The following is a 17903-nucleotide window of genomic DNA, read 5'->3' as shown; positions in this document are numbered from 1 at the left end:
TTATTTTTTTTTTTTTTTTGGTTGCATGAAATAGTCCATGCTATTTTTGGTCATACTGAACAATCAATTAATTTAATAGTGCTTAACATAGGGTGTATATAGTATGTTTCTCATTGTCTTTCAAAATTATTCGTTGTTTTATATTTTATTTTATTTTATTTTTTTTTTTTTTCACTACAACTTGCCCAGCATTTTTTTTTTTTTTATTATACATACACACATATTTGCCATTTTCTGGTATATAAAAATAACTTGACTTAGATGGAGCAAGGTAATCTTTATTATTCAATTAAAATTTTATGTCATGTTTTAGCTAATATACATTAATTATTTTTTTGACCTTTTAGAGGTAAATAACAATACATCAACTTTCAATCTAAATCTTATTTTCTAATCTAAAAATAATTCTTTTTTATATACATGTATATTTTTATTTAGCTGTATTACTTGATTGTCAAGTTCCTTGCAGCAGGACCTTGTAAAAAAGCAGCTTGCGTTCTTGAGAACGAGTTAAAAGAGCACAATGAGCTTTTACCTCGCACAATGACATATGAAGGAAAACAAGTACTAATGACGATGGATCGACTTGTAAAAATAAAACAAAACGATTATGCTCATGTATAAAAAATAGAGTAATTAATTCACCATTTTTATTATTATTTTCTCTCTTTTTTATTGTAGTCTAGAGAATATCCAGATGTTGACAACAACTATTTATTAGATCTACTTCGTAAACTTTTAAATCACTTTAGAGAAACAGGTGATCCGACTGTACTTCGAGTGAGTGCATTGAGACATGGTGACAATTCTCTTTTAACTATGCTTTCTGCTTTTGTACCTCATAAAGAAGTAGAACGTTGTAATTATTTAACAATGACCATGAAGCAATTAGGCAAATTATCTATACGTGAGTTACTTTTATTATTATTATTATTATTATTATGTTATTATTATTATTCATAACTTATTTGTATACCCATAAATATAGATCGTATGTTGATTGCAAGAGAAATGAGTGCAAAAATTATGAAAAAGACTCAAATGCCAACTTCAATATCTACATTTTATAGAGAGGTGCATACAATGAATATAAATGTGTATATATTTGGAAAACAACTAAAAAATGATTTCATATTATACATAGCATGTTACTATATCAGGTCATCGTAATCCAGTTTATTCGGTTGTATTCGATAAAACAAATAGAAGATTATTTACAGGCAGTGACGATTTTCTTGTCAAAGTATGGTGTGTACGAACAGGACATCTCATTCATACCATTAGAGGTCATCAAAATGTGATTACAGATATTGCTATTAATCAAGAAAACACGTTAATTGCAACTGCATCTTCAGATGGTACGGTTCGTGTCTGGACAATGGAGGAATATAAGCCGATTATGTGTCTTAGACCTAATTCTAATGCTGTAAGTTGTATAGTTAACATGCGTAAAGGATGACATACTTATGTATACTATTCAAAAAAAAAAATCAGATTAAACCTTTCACAACTGTCAAATTTTCACCATCACCAAGAGCAGAAACACGCTATTTAATGGCAACAAATGAAGATGGTTTTGTTCGTTTATGGAAATGGGATCGCGATACATTACAATTCTTTGATACAGATTCACCAATCACATTTAGCTGTCGATTTAGAGCAAGAGATAGATTAAGATGCTCTTCATTCAATTATACAGGCACAAAGTTTTCTGTAGCAGGTGATGATGGATTTGTGTATGTGTTTTCAACAATCCAAGTGCAGACTACGCATGAAGGCGTAACATCGTCCACACATGTTTCTGGACATACTGACTATAGTAGTCAAGAAAGATCTACAGGAAGAGGAAGAAGAAGATTTGCGAATGCTTTATTTCCAGATAAGAATAACCCAGTACAAACTCAATCAGTAATACCCATTGGTACATTAGAAGGTCATATGGGTAGTGTAACTGATTTAGCATTCAGTCATGATGGACAGCGTATCTTAAGTGGATGTCAAGATGGTACAGCTAGAATTTGGACTTTTGATAAAAATAAAAAACAATGGAACTCAATCGTATTGGATCTTAAACAACCTGTAAATGACACGACAACTATTGTAAAGCCTTCAACTCCCAATTCAACCGTTATGAGTAGGGCTAATTCACGATCATCAGATCATGTACATGATAAAATACAACAGTCAGCATTATCTGATTCCAACGAATTTGGAACGCTTATGCCTCCTTTAGAAGATGAGCTTTCAACTTCTTCTCTTTCGGATATGGATATTGATACACCTAGAGAAGCGGCAGTGCCATCACAATCATCAGATTCACCCAAAGTATCTATGATTGCTTGGAGTGCGGATGATCGATGGTGTGCTGTTGCTTCAAACCAAGGAGAAATCAGAGTTTACTATGCCTTTAATGGAGAACCTGCTTGCGTTCTTAAAGGGCATAATGGAGAGATATATGCTCTTGATAGTCATCCACTTGATTCAAATACTATTCTTTCTGCAGGTTATGACGGTAATGTTATCCTCTGGGATGTTGAGAAAAAAAAAGTGATCAATTGTACAAATCATGTTGGTAGAACATTTACAGATTGTAAATTTTCTAAGGACGGTATGAAATATGCTATTACAGATGAAGAAGGACATTGTACATTATTTGGTATTGGTGGATTAGATAAAGATTATGAACAAGTACGAAGTTGGGGAAGAGGACAATATTTTATGTCAGATTATCAGGCATTACGCCATTATGCAGATGGTTCATTTTTAGATGAAGCAACACAACAAGAACCTTATGCCTTGCCCTTTTCACCTATCATTGATTTACAAGGAGTAGCTTATCCTAACCAAAATAAGCTGGGTTATGGTCGAAGTATTCCGATTACTCCAGAAACATTTGAAATAGAAGACTTGAAACGATCTGCATGTTATAACCATGAAGAGGAAGAGTATGTATATTATGGAATTTAATATTGAGTGTAAAAGTCTAATGAAATTAATTTGTATAATATTTATTTTAGAATTCGTAACATTAAACTTATTGTTCTTCCTACTCTCGATCGTGCTACGATAGCGAAAAGGAGACGAGAGTTTGTTAAAGTGGATGAAGATGAAGAAACAGACATCGCAACTACAGGTAATGTTCAATTTCAATTTCCACCACCCATCTTTCCTGTCTTATTACCAGATGATTCTGAGGACGAAGACTATCATGATGACGAAGCAGGTAATGCAGATTATGTATCAAGTGCAGGCAGTAGTGAAGATGAAGCAGGCTCAGATGATTTTGTTGCCCAAGATGATGATGAAATGATTCCCTCAGGCCATGAAGATGAAGAAGAAGAAGGCCCCATCACACGAAGTCGCGCTGGTCAGTTAGGATCTCAATCTCTGTATCGTCCTTCTACATCCCGTAGCACATCAAGCAGTCAAACACGACGAGGAGTAACGACTCGTAGACGAGGTCGTGGACGAGGACGTGGTGGTGGTGTGGGTCGACCAAGTACACGAGGTAATACTCGATCTACTCGTAAACGTACCCGTGAACGATCCGAGGAGGAGGATGAAGAAGAACAACCAGTACGAGCACGAGCAAGACGAAGAGTGGCTGAGATACCATCCTATGTAGAAAGTGATTTAGAAAGTGAAGAAGAAGAAGAGGAGGAGGAGGAGGAGGAGGAGAGGGAGGAAGAGTTTGTAGATGTGGAAGAGGAAGAAGATGAAAGTGATGATGAACATAGTGATTATCTAGAAGCTGGGCCTTCTAATAGTGCTAAACAAAAGAATCGAAATATAGACTTAAATATAGCATCATCCTCTCAGCAACCCACTACATCTTCTTCAGAGCCTATTGAAGATCGTAAAGGTAAACGCAAACTGCGCTCTTCTACTCTTCTAAATAATGGCGGTGATCCAGATTCCTCATCACAACAATTCTTATATTATCTAAACGACAATGATAATAGTAGCGTTGGATCGAGTAAAAACAAGGATAATCATCATGCGATGGGTCGTACAACAAGAAGCCGCACTAAACAACAAGATACAACACCTGTTATCAAAAACTCTATATCAACCACAGCAAACAAATCATCAGCAACACACAAACGACATGGAAAGCAGCGTGATAGTATTCGTGTATTAACTGAAGAAGAAATTAAAGAATATGAACCTATCCCTTGGATTGTAAAAACAGACCGTTCACTCTCAAAATATTTACCTCAACTAGGAGATACTGTAGTCATCTTAACTGAAGGACACAAGCAATATTTAAGAGCATCTGAAATGAAGCATTTCTTTGATGAAAAACATGGCATTATTGATAAGCATCAACCTGTTTTATTTGGAAGAGTGTCTAATATTAACTGGCAAACAGGACCTCCTACCTATTGTAAATTAAAAGTAACTATGCTTAAACTCTCCAACCTTCAACAAGTACTTGCTCGACAAGAGGAGCCTAATTGGATCTCCTTAAAACAAGATGAAGTCATTGAATATAGTGATGAGGATGGCTGTCCTGAATTTATTATTCTTTGGGAACGGTTTATGGCATCTATGGATATCTTTCAAACACTTAAAGTAGGACAAAAAGTGAGTGCCATATATGATGATGCAGGCCAATATACAGGTACTATATCACATCTTAACCAACAAGGATTACCATGGAAGCAAGCCAATTTGCCGAGTCCATGGGCCTATTTTCATGTTATTTGGGATGATAATACATCCACACCTGAAGACATATGTCCATGGGAATTAGTCCCCTTTGGTGAAGATTTCCGTGTTCGCTATGATGTTCAACCTAGTTTAACAGCAGAACAGATCAAACGGGCCAAGGACACACTGGCATGGCTTTCAAGTGTAGATGATTTCCAATTATATGTACATCAAGTCAATTATTATGAATATCCTGCTTATTTATCCATCATTGCATACCCTATTTGTCTAGACATGGTAAAAGAGAGAATAGACAATAATTTTTATCGATCTGTAGATGTAAGTGTGTTTTTTTTCTCTCTCTTTTTATTTTATCATATATATTAAAGCTATTCAATATTCATAGGGCTTAATTGATGATGTAGAACTGATAAAGAAAAATGCTATGCGATATAATGCTGAATCTTCAGCAGCACATAAAAATGCAGTTCGATTAGCCCATTTTTTTAAATCACGTATATTAAGTAAGTTAAAAAAAAAGGGGGGGCAGAGGAGGGGAAGGAAGGGGAGGGTAAAGGTTTAAATATATACTTTAGAACAAAAGGTATCTAATACTATTAAATTAAAGAACCTTCAATGCCACTTGCTTTAACAAGAGGAGGTGGACGGAAAAGAGTCATAATAGAAGAATCAGATGATGAATATAATAATGATGAAGCACAAAATTATGAAGAATCGGATGAAGAACCTGTTGTTAAGAGATCAATAAGGAATTCATGGACTTATTCTGATGAAGATGATAACTTTATAGCCTATGACGATGATGATGATGATGACTACGAATAAATACATTGACAATATATAAACTACATACATATTTCTTTTCTAATACAAATAGTTTTTTTTTCTTTCCTTGTTAATGCATTTTATAATAGTAAATGTGTTATTTGTATAATATGGTTAGATAAAGGCTTAAAATAATACTGAACTATATATGTATGTATACATGTATATATGTATGTACGTATTTTCTTTTGAATCTATACATCTGGTCTTTACATTATATTTAAAATAATTTATTACAGTTAATGATATATAAAACAATAGCGATACGTAATTTGTATAAAAAAAATAAAATAAAGAATAGATTTTTTTTTCTTGTTAAATATAGGTTTTGAAAGAAAAGATAAAGGGAGAGGGAGGAATGATGGCTTTTTTTTTTTTTTTTTTTTTTTTTTACTTGTTGCCATGAACAAGACGAATTAAAGTAGGGATAACAGATTGATCAGCAAGAGTAGAGGTATCACCAAGAGAATCTTGTTCCCCATTAACAATCTTTCGAAGGATACGACGCATGATCTTTCCAGAACGCGTTTTTGGGTGCTCATTTACGATGTAGATGCGTTTAGGTGTAGCGAAAGGGCCAATAATTTTACGAACGAGTAAGGTAAGTTCCTTTTCTAAACCCTCGGCGGCGTCCACGTTTGGACGAATAGAGACGAAGGCATGAATACACTGACCAGTTAATTCATCATGACCACCGATGACAGCAGCTTCAGCCACGGCCTCATGATGAACGAGTGCAGACTCGATTTCAGCAGTAGACAAACGATGACCAGAGACGTTGATAACATCATCCACACGTCCTTGAATCCAAATGTAACCATCCTTGTCACGATAGGCACCATCCCCGGTAAAATAGTAACCAGGATAAGGCTTAAGATAGGTATCCACAAATCGAGCATGATCGTTATAAATGGTACGTGCCATGGAAGGCCAAGGCTGACGAATAGCGAGGACACCTGTTTCATGAATACCTGTTATCACCTTACCAGTTACAGGATCTAAAATTTCTGGTTGAATACCAAAGAAGGGAAGAGTAGCCGAACCAGGTTTAGTAGGATGAGAACCAGGAAGAGGAGTGATGATGATTGAACCTGTCTCAGTTTGCCAATAGGTATCTACAACAGCGCATTGACAATGACCGACCTTCTCATTATACCATTCCCAAGCTTCAGGATTAATAGGTTCACCTACAGATCCAATGACGCGAAGTGTAGATAAATCATGTTTCGCCACCCATTGATCACCAAGACGACGAAGAGCACGAATGGCAGTAGGAGCAGTATAGAACTGGGTAATCTTATGTTTTTCAATCAATTGCCAGAATCGACTAGGATTAGGATAAGTAGGTGTACTTTCAAATAAGACAGTTGTACCACCTAAAGCAAGAGGACCATAGACAATATATGTATGACCCTATATTTATATATGTATATATTAGTATACATGTTACATTTGTGAAAAAAAAATATAAAGATGTATCGTTATATACTACGTTACCGTGATCCAACCGATATCAGCCATACAAGCATGAATATCACCTTCATGGTAATCAAAAACATATTTAACCGTCATAGCAGCACCCAGGAGATAACCACCTGTTGTATGCAAGATACCTTTTGGTTTACCAGTAGAACCAGAAGTATATAAAAGGAAAAGAGGATCTTCAGCATTCATAGGTTCAGGTGGACAATAAGCTCGAGCCTTAGCCATCTCTTCATGCCACCAAAGATCACGATCCTTAACCCAATCAATAGGGGAACCAGTACGACGGAAGACAATGACATTTTCAACTTGTGTTTGATTTGAACGAAGAGCATCATCTACAATACGTTTAGTAGCCACCGATTTACCACCACGACGACCCTCATCAGAGGTGATGATGATACGAGCTGCACAATCGATAACACGATCACGAAGAGAATCAGAAGAAAACCCAGCAAAGACAACTGAATGAACAGCACCAATACGAGCACAAGCGAGCATAGCGACGATTGCCTCAGGGATCATAGGCATATAGATAGCTACACTATCTCCTTTACGTACACCCAAACTCTTTAATGTATTACCCATTTGACATACTAAACGTAATAATTCACCATAAGTGATATTTCGAACTTGATCAGGCTCATCACCTTCATGAATGATAGCAATTTTATCAGGAGTAGCAAGAGCATGTCTATCAACACAATTATAAGCAACATTAAGCTCGCCATCTAAAAACCAAGATACATCCCCCGTTTCAAAAGAACCATGATGAACAATATTAAAAGGTCTTGACCAAGTGATTAGTTCACGAGCAAGCTATATCATTTATTAAAATATAAATAAATAAGGCATTCTGTCTTTTTGCTTTCCTGATTTACATAATATATTTCAACTTACATTTCCAAAAAATAGATCAGGCTTTTCTACACTTTCTTTCCATAAAGTCTTGTATGTTTCTATTGAATTAACAAAAGGAATTGGATTTTTTGAAGCATCTAAAAGATTTTTAGGAACTGGAAAAGTGGTAACAGGTATTTCTTCAATTGTCATTTTTATTTCAAATAAATAATTAAAAAAAAAAAGAAAAAAGAAAAGAAAAGAAAAAAGAGAATTCAAATTTTGATGGGAAAAAAAATGCCCTTTTTATAGATATTTATTTTTTTTTGGGGGAGGACAATCAGGGCAAACCTCTTTTTATGGAAAAGGAAAAGATTATCATAAATAGTGGAAAGTAAGATTTTTATGAAACACAAAAAAAGACAGTAATTTTGGTATTTCTATAGAAACAAGGATCGTCTAAAATAGATATTATAATAAAGCATATTTGCTTCATTTTATTTTAATTATTAGAAAATTTCTTTATTCGATTTATATAATTTCCTTAAACTGCAAACTATCCGCGGTGCCTATTTCAACCTTACACCCTATTTTATATTGAAACAAAGTCTGACAGCTATCAAATACCCTATTTTCTTTTTGACAGTTTTGCATTACTTTCTTAATCTCTTTCTTTCTTTCTTTTTCCTTTCTACTTTATAATGCTTTTTTTTTTTTTTTTTCCTCTTTCTTTTCAATCTCACACGCTTATGGATTAAATGACCGATAAAGATAAGAATGATTGGTTCCATGTATTACTCAGAACATGTTATTGAAATCATTATTAAAAGGTGAATATCGAGAAAAAAATTACATACTAGAAAAGGGGAAAAAAAAAGAAAAAGAAAAAATAAATAAAAATAAAAATAAATAAAGGAACAAACAAACACACAAGAGAATATAACTTTAGATGACAAGCATTGTTTGTCAAGAAGTAATAAATCCTGGTATTATATAATATAGTTTATTACTTTCCCACTTTATCAGCTTTAATGTGTAACATCTCACACAAATATTTTAGCCCCCCAAAGTGTTTATATTCTTGCATAAAATTATAGCCTTTTTGTGTGTGTGTATGGTTTCAATGTGGGGTAGACGCATAAAAAGTCACATAAGATGAAGTAGAGTGTTCGGAAGAGTTGGAAAAACGTTTCATTAGTTCTGACGAGATATGCACATGTCATTTAATTACTTTGTCTATCGATGTATACACATATACAGTCTAGCTGGTGGATATTGTCGGTTACAGTAATTGTCAGGTCAAATATGAATAAACCATAATAAGAGGAAAAGATACTGCTAGGTTTAATTTATAGCTTTAATTAATAGAATCATATAGTGTTTTGAAATTCCTATTTATTTTTTCCTACACTTATTCTTGATGTATGAAATAATTTGAAGTTGTGCTTATTAAATATGGATGTTGCTGTAAAATAAACCTTTTTTTTGAAATTCAGGACCTTTGAATTTTCCCATTTCATGTATGCTTAAACATTAAAAAGTACTGGAATGACACGTTATGATCTTATCCATTGCCACATTCATGTAAGCATCCATAAAAAACATATAAAATTATTCAAATCATTCATTTCCAAGCTATAATATGTCTTTGTGATACTATTGATAAACAGTAACTTTACTTTATTTAGAAAACAACATTAAACTAATCAGAATGCTAATGCTTAGCCTACTACTTCCATAGAAATAGTAGTTGCCCAGACATGACCACGAGGAGGTGATTAGCAATCCATATCCAAAATGCCTACCACGAAAGTAGACCTAATGCCACCCACGAAAGATGACCAAAAAAAAAAAGAAAATGCCTACCACGAAAGTAGACCTAATGCCACCCACGAAAGATGACCAAAAAGAAAGAAAGAAAAAACGCTTGGTCACGACAAGAATTTTTAAAAAAAATTAATTGAATGACGTCATCACTTATTTGGAGTTATGCTCAAAAAGTCGTATCAATTCTTGATTTTCTATAAAAACGTTTTCTCTTCATGTGCTTGTAGTACGATTAAACATTTTTTTATTATTTTTATAAATTAAAATTTATAAAGCGACCTATGGACACATAATATCTTTATTATATTGGATTGCCCAGGTCAGTTCAAATTATGTGAAAAAAAAAGTACCTAAAAACCCTCTTTACGGGACAAGAGGTAAAAAAGGTAAAGGAAAGGAAGAAGAAGAGAAGGTGTGAAAGAAAGGGGGGAATATTGCTAACAAGTTTAAAGGGACAACCAGTCGAATCATTTCCTGCCTGGATCACGATGTGGAGGGGGTAGTTTATCGTGCATTAAGTAATCCATTTCCTGTAGAATGGTACACATAACTGGCCAGCGATAGAACCAAGCAGAAACATCCTGAGAATTTCGGTGCTTATGCTGAGGGAGATGATTTAAAAGAAAGGAAAAGGGGATCTGCAATTGATCGTGGCAAGAATAAACGAGTGTGCATGTGCAAGCATTCAGTAGCATGTGACTGACTAAAGTGTACATAAGGATGATATGGGTAAGCTTTAGGTATTCCCCTCGGGCAGCCAACCAAGATGCCACTATGTGTCATGAGTAACCAAAGTATCGGGTCAATAATCAGATTGGGGCGGCAAGCGGAAAGCAAAACAGAATGTGTCCCGTCAAGTAGTTGTTGAAAACTCTTTTCAAGAAATTCTTGATGATGTTTCTGAAAGGAGCGTTGGTTGGGAGGAATGGAGTTGGCGGCACAGAGTCTCCAGCATGGTGTTTGAATGAGTTTATACCATTGAGTGTTGAAAGCGGAGGCGTGAAGTTCGGGAAGTAATTTAGCGAGCAAGGTATCATCCGGTAAGTCAATAGCACGGAAAACGAATTGGGCCTGCAGAATGGACACCCTAACCTTCATTGATGGTTAGTTTACCATATGAAGCATCACCTTTACTGACGATCGACTAGAGCCACCAAATATCCGTCTTATGCATGTGTTTTGACAAGATTCTAGTTGTTGGATATCCTTTGCACTGAGTAGACTAATAGCTAGACCATATTCGAGCTGTGGTCGGACTATCTGCGTGTAGAAGCGAGTAGCGAGTAAACGATCAAATCCCTTGGGGTTCACCCCAATAGAAGCCATTTGGTTCATTGTTTGTAAGGCTTTGTTAGTATTATTTTGTACGAGTTGAGTTGTATCTAAGAATACTCCTGTCTTGATAGGGATACCAAGATAAGAAAAACATTTTCGGGTTAGAATGGGGTTATCATATAAAGTGTATGGCTGCTGATTATCAGAAGGATCAAGTATTACACATTTACTAAGATTCCAGCGGTAGCCTAATAAATTACTGTTTTCTTCACATAACGATAATAAAGAGCGCAACTTTTCAGGTGCCATGATGAGGACAACATCGTCAGCATACAACAAGCAATTAATCGATCGTACAAATTGAAGTGGTTGATCACGTATATTTGTTGGAATTGGTGATAGACGTAGAATATTAGGAAGATTGTTTATGTATATTGAGTACAAAAATGGAGAAAGAATTGAGCCTTAAAGAACACCAGTTCCCGTGGAAAACCAAATTCAGAAAATTCTGTCTGATTTAAAAAAGGAGGGAAATAGCAGCAGTGTATTACAATTTTGGATGAGATTATAACGGAAAGAGTATGCTTAGTTAATAGAGGATGATCATGAGGAATATGATGTATAGGTAGGTTAAAAATAGGATTGATTAGGAGGGCTATTCCCATCTGTCGTCTATATGTATTAGGAGAGTTGAGTGGAAGACCATATGCGTGAAATTGTTTCCATTTAGTAGGATATCGATTAGGTGGTAGTAACCATGTTTCTGTAATAAATAGAAGAGAGGAAGTTTGAGCAATTTGTAGAATAGGTGTTATAGCCTGCTTAGGCAGGCCAGTGGCATTAAATAATGATATCTGTAATTTAGAACTCATTGTTGAATATAGTTGTTGAGGGCGTCAGTTTCGTTGTCAAATTCCATAGTGAAGTCGTCGTTAGCTGTTTCAGGTTCATTCGTATCGGCTCTATGGAATATATCAGCAGGTTGAGGGAATCGATTCTGGTTAATATTGTCAATAGTTTCTTTGGAGATCCAACGTTTGTCGTAGAAAAATTTTGCTACGGCATACTTTACGGGTTCTCTGATATGATGTACAGCTTTTTCTAATCGTTGCTGTTGGAGGATTGCGGCTTGAGTGTTGCGTTCCTCATCGGTGTGGTCGGTGTATTTGGGGTCCTTGAGTATAGAACCATCCCAGGGGTTGAAAAGGTCGTTAGTAGTAATTTTGAATTTATGTAAGAGTTCTTTGAATTCAGTGGCATAGTCATTGTGAACTAGTAAGGCTGCAATATTTCTATCAGGGTAGTGGATATCTAAAATTCGTGCATTATTCACTCCGAGTTTTTTGAGAGTTGTTCGGAGCTTACCAATTGGGATTCGTGCTTTGGTAGGGATGTACAAGTATTGAAATCCCTGATTAGCTGAAGGGGGTTGAAAGAAACGGGCAGCTGTTTCTTGTTTTTGAAGCCGATGTTTTTGTTGGGATTGATGAAGTGAATGCTTCATCCTGGCTACCATCTCAGGGTCATGCCAAGGTGTATTTACGGTCTCAGTAGGTTGTTGTGAATCTGGAAGGTTAGGGTGCAATGTAACAGGAGTAGGAGTTATAGTCGCCTGTGATTGTGTATTAATCTGTTCAGTTAAGAGTTTAATTTGTTTACGTGCTTCAGCTAATTCCAAAGTCAAGTTTTGAATCATAGTAAACATCTGTTCCATTGTTAAAGATGGCGTTTGATGAGTTTGGCTATTTGAGGAATCCTGAGATGACAAGGTTAATTCAGGAATGGAAAGAGAGGTTGTGTTTATGTTTTTGTTGGAAACAGATGGTGAGTCTGTAGAATTAGACATAGTTTGTGACAAAGTAAGACGCATTTCATACGCATTAATCGTCTTGTTGCAGGAGGTGCATTTAAATTGAGGTTGTGTCGAGTCGTGAGGACTGGCACCCTTGCGATGAAATGTTGTGATGGCGTGGCAGTTTGGACAGGGAATACGTTCACGCATAACTGAAAAAGTTGCCTGAAGTTCCTCCACTTGCGCTAATGATAAGGCTGGTGGACGGACTTTATTGTAAAGCCCTCTAGTTGCTGGCATGAACTAAAGTAAATGTCGAAATGGTGAGATGCATAGAATGAAAGGAAGTTAATGTGTTGTTTATGCTGTACTGTTGCGCTTTCAAAATATAGTAATAAATTGGGAAGCGGAAGAAAAGCTTAATCGTACTACAAGCACATGAAGAGAAAACGTTTTTATAGAAAATCAAGAATTGATACGACTTTTTGAGCATAACTCCAAATAAGTGATGACGTCATTCAATTAATTTTTTTTAAAAATTCTTGTCGTGACCAAGCGTTTTTTCTTTCTTTCTTTTTGGTCATCTTTCGTGGGTGGCATTAGGTCTACTTTCGTGGTAGGCATTTTCTTTTTTTTTTTGGTCATCTTTCGTGGGTGGCATTAGGTCTACTTTCGTGGTAGGCATTTTGGATATGGATTGCTAATCACCTCCTCGTGGTCATGTCTGGGCAACTACTATTTCTATGGAAGTAGTAGGCTAAGCATTAGCATTCTGATTAGTTTAATGTTGTTTTCTAAATAAAGTAAAGTTACTGTTTATCAATAGTATCACAAAGACATATTATAGCTTGGAAATGAATGATTTGAATAATTTTATATGTTTTTTATGGATGCTTACATGAATGTGGCAATGGATAAGATCATAACGTGTCATTCCAGTACTTTTTAATGTTTAAGCATACATGAAATGGGAAAATTCAAAGGTCCTGAATTTCAAAAAAAAAGGTTTATTTTACAGCAACATCCATATTTAATAAGCACAACTTCAAATTATTTCATACATCAAGAATAAGTGTAGGAAAAAATAAATAGGAATTTCAAAACACTATATGATTCTATTAATTAAAGCTATAAATTAAACCTAGCAGTATCTTTTCCTCTTATTATGCTTTAGTGAAAGTCTATAATAATCTATGCTTTTACTAAATACGAGTATTGTACTTTTATTCCTTTTCAAAGTAGATTATTATTATCTATCGCCCATCATTCTTCTTTATAATATATCTTTTTAAATAACTACTTTGCCTTTAGATTACCACAACATCTTTTCTTTTCCTTCCTTCCTTCCTTCCATCTCATTCATCCTTCTAACATTGATTAATTGTCTAAAATAATAAAAGCCTTAGCTATAATTTCAGTCAGTTGAAGCTGTTAGGGAGAAGGGATGAAATAATAATAAAACTAATAAATATAAAAAAGAAGAAGAAAAAATGTGTCCTATTTATTAATAATTTATGACTATGATTATGATTATTGCTTTTCTTCCAAGCCCTGAAAAATACGAGCTCTTGCTTCTTCATAAGCTGTTTTTCTTTCTTCATAGGTCAAAATTTTTCTATCTGCCTTTGGTTGATCATCACTATTTGAACTACGAGAAGCTGGGCTGCTTGATTCTGCTGAACGACGCATAATTTTAAATTGTGGAGGAGCGTCAGTCAAGTTGTTGTTATTATTATTATTACTATTGTTACTTATGTCTTCATTAATACTTGATTCTATATTTTCATTTTTATTATAGTTTTCTAATTGTATGTCAGGTAATCGAATAGATGGTCTAATTTATACATTAACTATTAGGTTTTTTTTTTTTTGTTCATGTTTGTCATCTCATTCTTAACTTACAATTCTGTTTGATATGTTTTGCAAACGTAGACACCTTTTAGCATAGGGTTATGGTAATGATTTAATTTATAATAAGGAGCTAAACGATGTACCATTAATCTCTGGTATGAATTCATGTTGGGTAAATCAAGTCGAAATCTCCTATAGAATAAATGTAAATATTGAAATACAAGTCATATACATATATATATCTAGAATGCTTACTTTTCATCTTTAATAAATGCTTCTAATTCCAATTCTAATTTCAATAAAAATAGTCTTTCTTGAGGCTTTTTTAATAAATCAATAATGAATTCATCTGGTTCAGTTTGAATAACAGTATCATTAAGCTGTTGTAATATAGGTTGATGAAATGGTTGATGTGGCTGTTGATATGCTGAAGTGTTAATATATGATGGCTGGGGTTGTTGAGGATAGTAAAGAGAAGGATTAACGTTAAATTTAGTACCATAATTAGTATTATACAATTGATTATTGTTATATTGAAAATATGCGTTATTATTGTATTGAGATAAATAAGGTTGTTGTTCAACAGGAACATCTAACATGCGATAATGTTGTTGTTGCTGTTGTTGTTGGAATACATCTTGTTGAATTTGGGATTGTTGTTGTTGTTGCTGATCATCTTGATTATCCATGTTATAAAATGGTATAGTAATTGACTAACAATAAATATTTAATTGACATCATGTTCTCTTAGAAAAATAAAGTTAAATAAATTACCATTAAATTAGTTTGCTTGCTTGTTTCTTTTATTTAATAATATTAAAGCTCTTTATTTGAGACTAAATAAATTAAGCTGTAATAATAAAATAAAAAAGAAGAGAAGAGGGTGAAAAAAAAAATAAGGGAAAATGAATAATTCCTAATAAAATTTATAATAGTATTGATAAGCCACTTTTATTGGTTATATAAATAATAGTAGTATAAATCTATCTCTTGTACAAGTTTATAGCATACTATTTATTTTATTGAATATGAAGACCATTTATCCATAGTTTCGAGGAAAGAGAAACAAAAATATAAGTAATGTCTATTTAAGCTTATTACAAGAGGAAGGAACTTTATTCCTAGTAAAAGACAAGAAGTTATTATATAGTGTAAATAGATTCTAATAAAGTAATACTTTAAAAAAGATATACAAGTTACCATTAAATAATACACGCGTAAAATGACTGTATTTAAGTATGTGTATATGTATAATATGTCCATTAAACATACTACAAATATATAAAATAGCTGCTACAATATGAAGTCATTTTTTTTTTTTTTGGCTTGTTTATCATGTAAGTCGGACTTGTATTATTCTTGTTGTTGTATTCACCTCCCTCTTAAACTTGGTTTTTTTTTTTCTATCTATCTATCTATCTATCCTTCTTTCTTTTTTTCTTTCTTTCTTTCTTACCTTTGATTGTTTTAAAATATGGCAGACGAAGAAGTTCAAGATAAGCCCATAAAGAGATGGGTTCCTCTTGAGGCTAATCCTGAAGTAAGCTTATAATGTGCATGTCACAATTATTATTTGAACGTTCTAATTAATTCCCATTTCTGCATAAAATAAAAGATTTGGAATAAGGTAAATAAACTTATTTTACTCTCCTTAAGTATTATACGCCATAATGTATATGAATGCATATATATATATAGATTATTCATAAATGTGGTGTTGATTCATCATACAACTATGTTGATGTTTATGGTAAATTGTATATGTTTATGCTTTATTGAAGTTTAACGTGAAGATATTAGGATTTGAGCCTGAATTATTGGCCATGATTCCTACACCTGTTGAGGCTATGATATTTTTATTTCCTATTACAGAAGCATATGAAAAGTTTAAGAGCGAAGAAGAAGCTCATATTATTAAATGTGAACAAAGTATCAGTCCTGATGTTATTTTTTTTAAACAAACGATTGAGAATGCGTGTGGTATGATTGCCTTATTGCATTCTGTTGCCAGTAATGATGATGAAATTGTTGGTAATACTTTACAAGTGTTTGTTGTTTTATTGATAACTATTTAACTGATTGATTGATTGAATACATATATATGTGTGTGTACATATTTGTGTCTTTTATATACATATATCTAATTATAGGTCCAGGCCTGTTTTATGACATTATTGAACAAGCAAAGAATATGACTGTTGATGAGCGTGTAGAACTTTTAGAGAATTCAAAGGAATTAGCAAATATACATCAATCTGCTGCTAATGAAGGTCAAACAGAGGTAGTTAAGAAGATTGTTTTAAAGTAGAAATAGACACAAAATAGTTAATTTTTTTTTTAAAAAAAAGGCGCCTGATAGGGATGAAGAAGTTGACCTTCATTTCATTTGTTTTATTGAAATTGATCAGCATCTTTATGAATTGGATGGTAGAAAGCTATTTCCTATTAACCATGGAAAATGTACTAATTTTGTTGAGGTTTGTTTGTTTGAAAAAAAAAAACTCCTCTTTTTACCTTTTATATAACACATTCATTATAGAGCTCGGTTAAAGTTATGAAGCAATATATCGCAAGAGATCCTGAACAAACTAATTTCAGTGCAATGGCTTTATGTAAAACAGAGGAATAAAATATTAAATAGGATGGGAGGACCTTGTAATTAGTTACAAGAATGTTATATAATTCATTTTATCTTTACCATCAAGTTGGCAGAATTGTATTTTCCTTAATAAACAGATATTTATCATGTAATTGATTTATTCAAAGTATGCTATTGAATCTACTTCAATTACTTTTTTAAACAAATATGTGCGTGTTCTCTTTATTTATAGCGAATATAAATTACGCTTTGTTAAGACAAGTTGTGATGTTTTCCATTCAAACCTGACTGTAACTAACTAATTCGATCTCATATATTTATATAAACTGAAATATGTAACCACCTAACGAATGCACTTTATATAATTAAGGAGAAAGGAGCTTCATATTACTTTAAAAAGATTTGAACTATACTGCAGATAAAACTATATACATATAAATATATACCGTAGATTATGTAATAGCAGATAAAAATGACAATATACACAATGAGCAGATAATAGACGTAATTGGGTGAAATATAGTATTATAAGCAATAAAAATAATTTATATATTTAACTTTTATTAACACTCAACACACTTGTAAGGAACTTTAACCTGAAATAAGCAAAATGCATTGTATCTGCAAAACAATTAGAATGATATGAAGACTCAAGTAAAGGTGTTGTAATCAATTTGTTATTACTCTATAGATCTGTTTGTATTTACACCTTTTGCCAAAACGATGTCGCGCTTTTTT

At 33.4% G+C, this 17903-nt stretch overlaps 5 protein-coding genes across 5 annotated transcripts; 2 read left to right on the top strand and 3 right to left on the bottom strand.

Annotated features, from left to right (window-relative positions):
* Positions 1 to 454: 454 nt before the first annotated feature.
* Positions 455 to 5347, top strand: BX663DRAFT_236303 (uncharacterized protein). The gene is made up of 7 exons (XM_051521831.1): positions 455 to 588; positions 682 to 907; positions 989 to 1074; positions 1145 to 1426; positions 1495 to 2945; positions 3018 to 4992; positions 5060 to 5347. The coding sequence occupies exons 1-7, from the start codon at positions 544 to 546 to the stop codon at positions 5234 to 5236; spliced, it is 4242 nt and encodes a 1413-aa protein (XP_051378587.1). The 5' UTR covers positions 455 to 543; the 3' UTR covers positions 5237 to 5347.
* Positions 5348 to 5889: 542 nt separating this feature from the next.
* BX663DRAFT_555653 (acetyl-coenzyme A synthetase) lies at positions 5890 to 8034 on the bottom strand (the record flags this gene model as incomplete). The annotated part of the gene is made up of 3 exons (XM_051531646.1): positions 5890 to 6912; positions 6997 to 7800; positions 7882 to 8034. The coding sequence occupies 3 exons, from the start codon at positions 8032 to 8034 to the stop codon at positions 5890 to 5892; spliced, it is 1980 nt and encodes a 659-aa protein (XP_051378586.1).
* A 3757-nt stretch (positions 8035 to 11791) lies between these two features.
* Positions 11792 to 13015, bottom strand: BX663DRAFT_442666 (uncharacterized protein; the record flags this gene model as incomplete). The annotated part of the gene is made up of 1 exon (XM_051523525.1): positions 11792 to 13015. The coding sequence occupies one exon, from the start codon at positions 13013 to 13015 to the stop codon at positions 11792 to 11794; it is 1224 nt and encodes a 407-aa protein (XP_051378585.1).
* An 866-nt stretch (positions 13016 to 13881) lies between these two features.
* On the bottom strand, positions 13882 to 15460 carry BX663DRAFT_524042 (single-stranded nucleic acid binding R3H). The gene is made up of 4 exons (XM_051529595.1): positions 15341 to 15460; positions 14822 to 15279; positions 14618 to 14758; positions 13882 to 14549 (listed from the first exon to the last, which is right to left on the bottom strand). The coding sequence occupies exons 1-4, from the start codon at positions 15341 to 15343 to the stop codon at positions 14246 to 14248; spliced, it is 906 nt and encodes a 301-aa protein (XP_051378584.1). The 5' UTR covers positions 15344 to 15460; the 3' UTR covers positions 13882 to 14245.
* Positions 15461 to 15949: 489 nt separating this feature from the next.
* BX663DRAFT_524039 (uncharacterized protein) lies at positions 15950 to 17371 on the top strand. Its single transcript, XM_051529594.1, has 7 exons — positions 15950 to 16106; positions 16182 to 16193; positions 16265 to 16316; positions 16367 to 16597; positions 16717 to 16847; positions 16915 to 17043; positions 17106 to 17371. Exons 1-7 carry the CDS (start codon positions 16041 to 16043, stop codon positions 17193 to 17195), a joined length of 711 nt encoding a protein of 236 aa, XP_051378583.1. The 5' UTR covers positions 15950 to 16040; the 3' UTR covers positions 17196 to 17371.
* Positions 17372 to 17903: the final 532 nt, after the last annotated feature.

Source organism: Cokeromyces recurvatus (assembly GCF_025118155.1).
Source record: "Cokeromyces recurvatus strain NRRL 2243 chromosome Unknown BX663scaffold_38, whole genome shotgun sequence".
In the NCBI taxonomy this organism is placed as follows: Eukaryota; Fungi; Mucoromycota; class Mucoromycetes; order Mucorales; family Mucoraceae; genus Cokeromyces; species Cokeromyces recurvatus.
Note: the sequence above shows the minus strand (reverse complement) of the source record. Positions and strands in the feature narration are given on the sequence as shown.

Excerpts from the sequence above, each read along its gene's own strand:
- BX663DRAFT_236303 (XM_051521831.1), top strand. The coding sequence starts at position 544 with ATGACATATGAAGGAAAACAAGTACTAATGACGATGGATCGACTT. Across the intron at positions 2,946-3,017 it reads TATAACCATGAAGAGGAAGA|AATTCGTAACATTAAACTTA; the intron begins GTATGTATATTA and ends TATTTATTTTAG. Across the intron at positions 4,993-5,059 it reads ATTTTTATCGATCTGTAGAT|GGCTTAATTGATGATGTAGA; the intron begins GTAAGTGTGTTT and ends CAATATTCATAG.
- BX663DRAFT_524039 (XM_051529594.1), top strand. The coding sequence starts at position 16,041 with ATGGCAGACGAAGAAGTTCAAGATAAGCCCATAAAGAGATGGGTTCCT. Across the intron at positions 16,598-16,716 it reads TAATGATGATGAAATTGTTG|GTCCAGGCCTGTTTTATGAC; the intron begins GTAATACTTTAC and ends ATCTAATTATAG. Across the intron at positions 17,044-17,105 it reads AATGTACTAATTTTGTTGAG|AGCTCGGTTAAAGTTATGAA; the intron begins GTTTGTTTGTTT and ends CATTCATTATAG.
- BX663DRAFT_524042 (XM_051529595.1), bottom strand. Across the intron at positions 14,759-14,821 it reads GCATTTATTAAAGATGAAAA|GAGATTTCGACTTGATTTAC; the intron begins GTAAGCATTCTA and ends TTTATTCTATAG. Across the intron at positions 14,550-14,617 it reads AAAACATATCAAACAGAATT|ACCATCTATTCGATTACCTG; the intron begins GTAAGTTAAGAA and ends TGTATAAATTAG.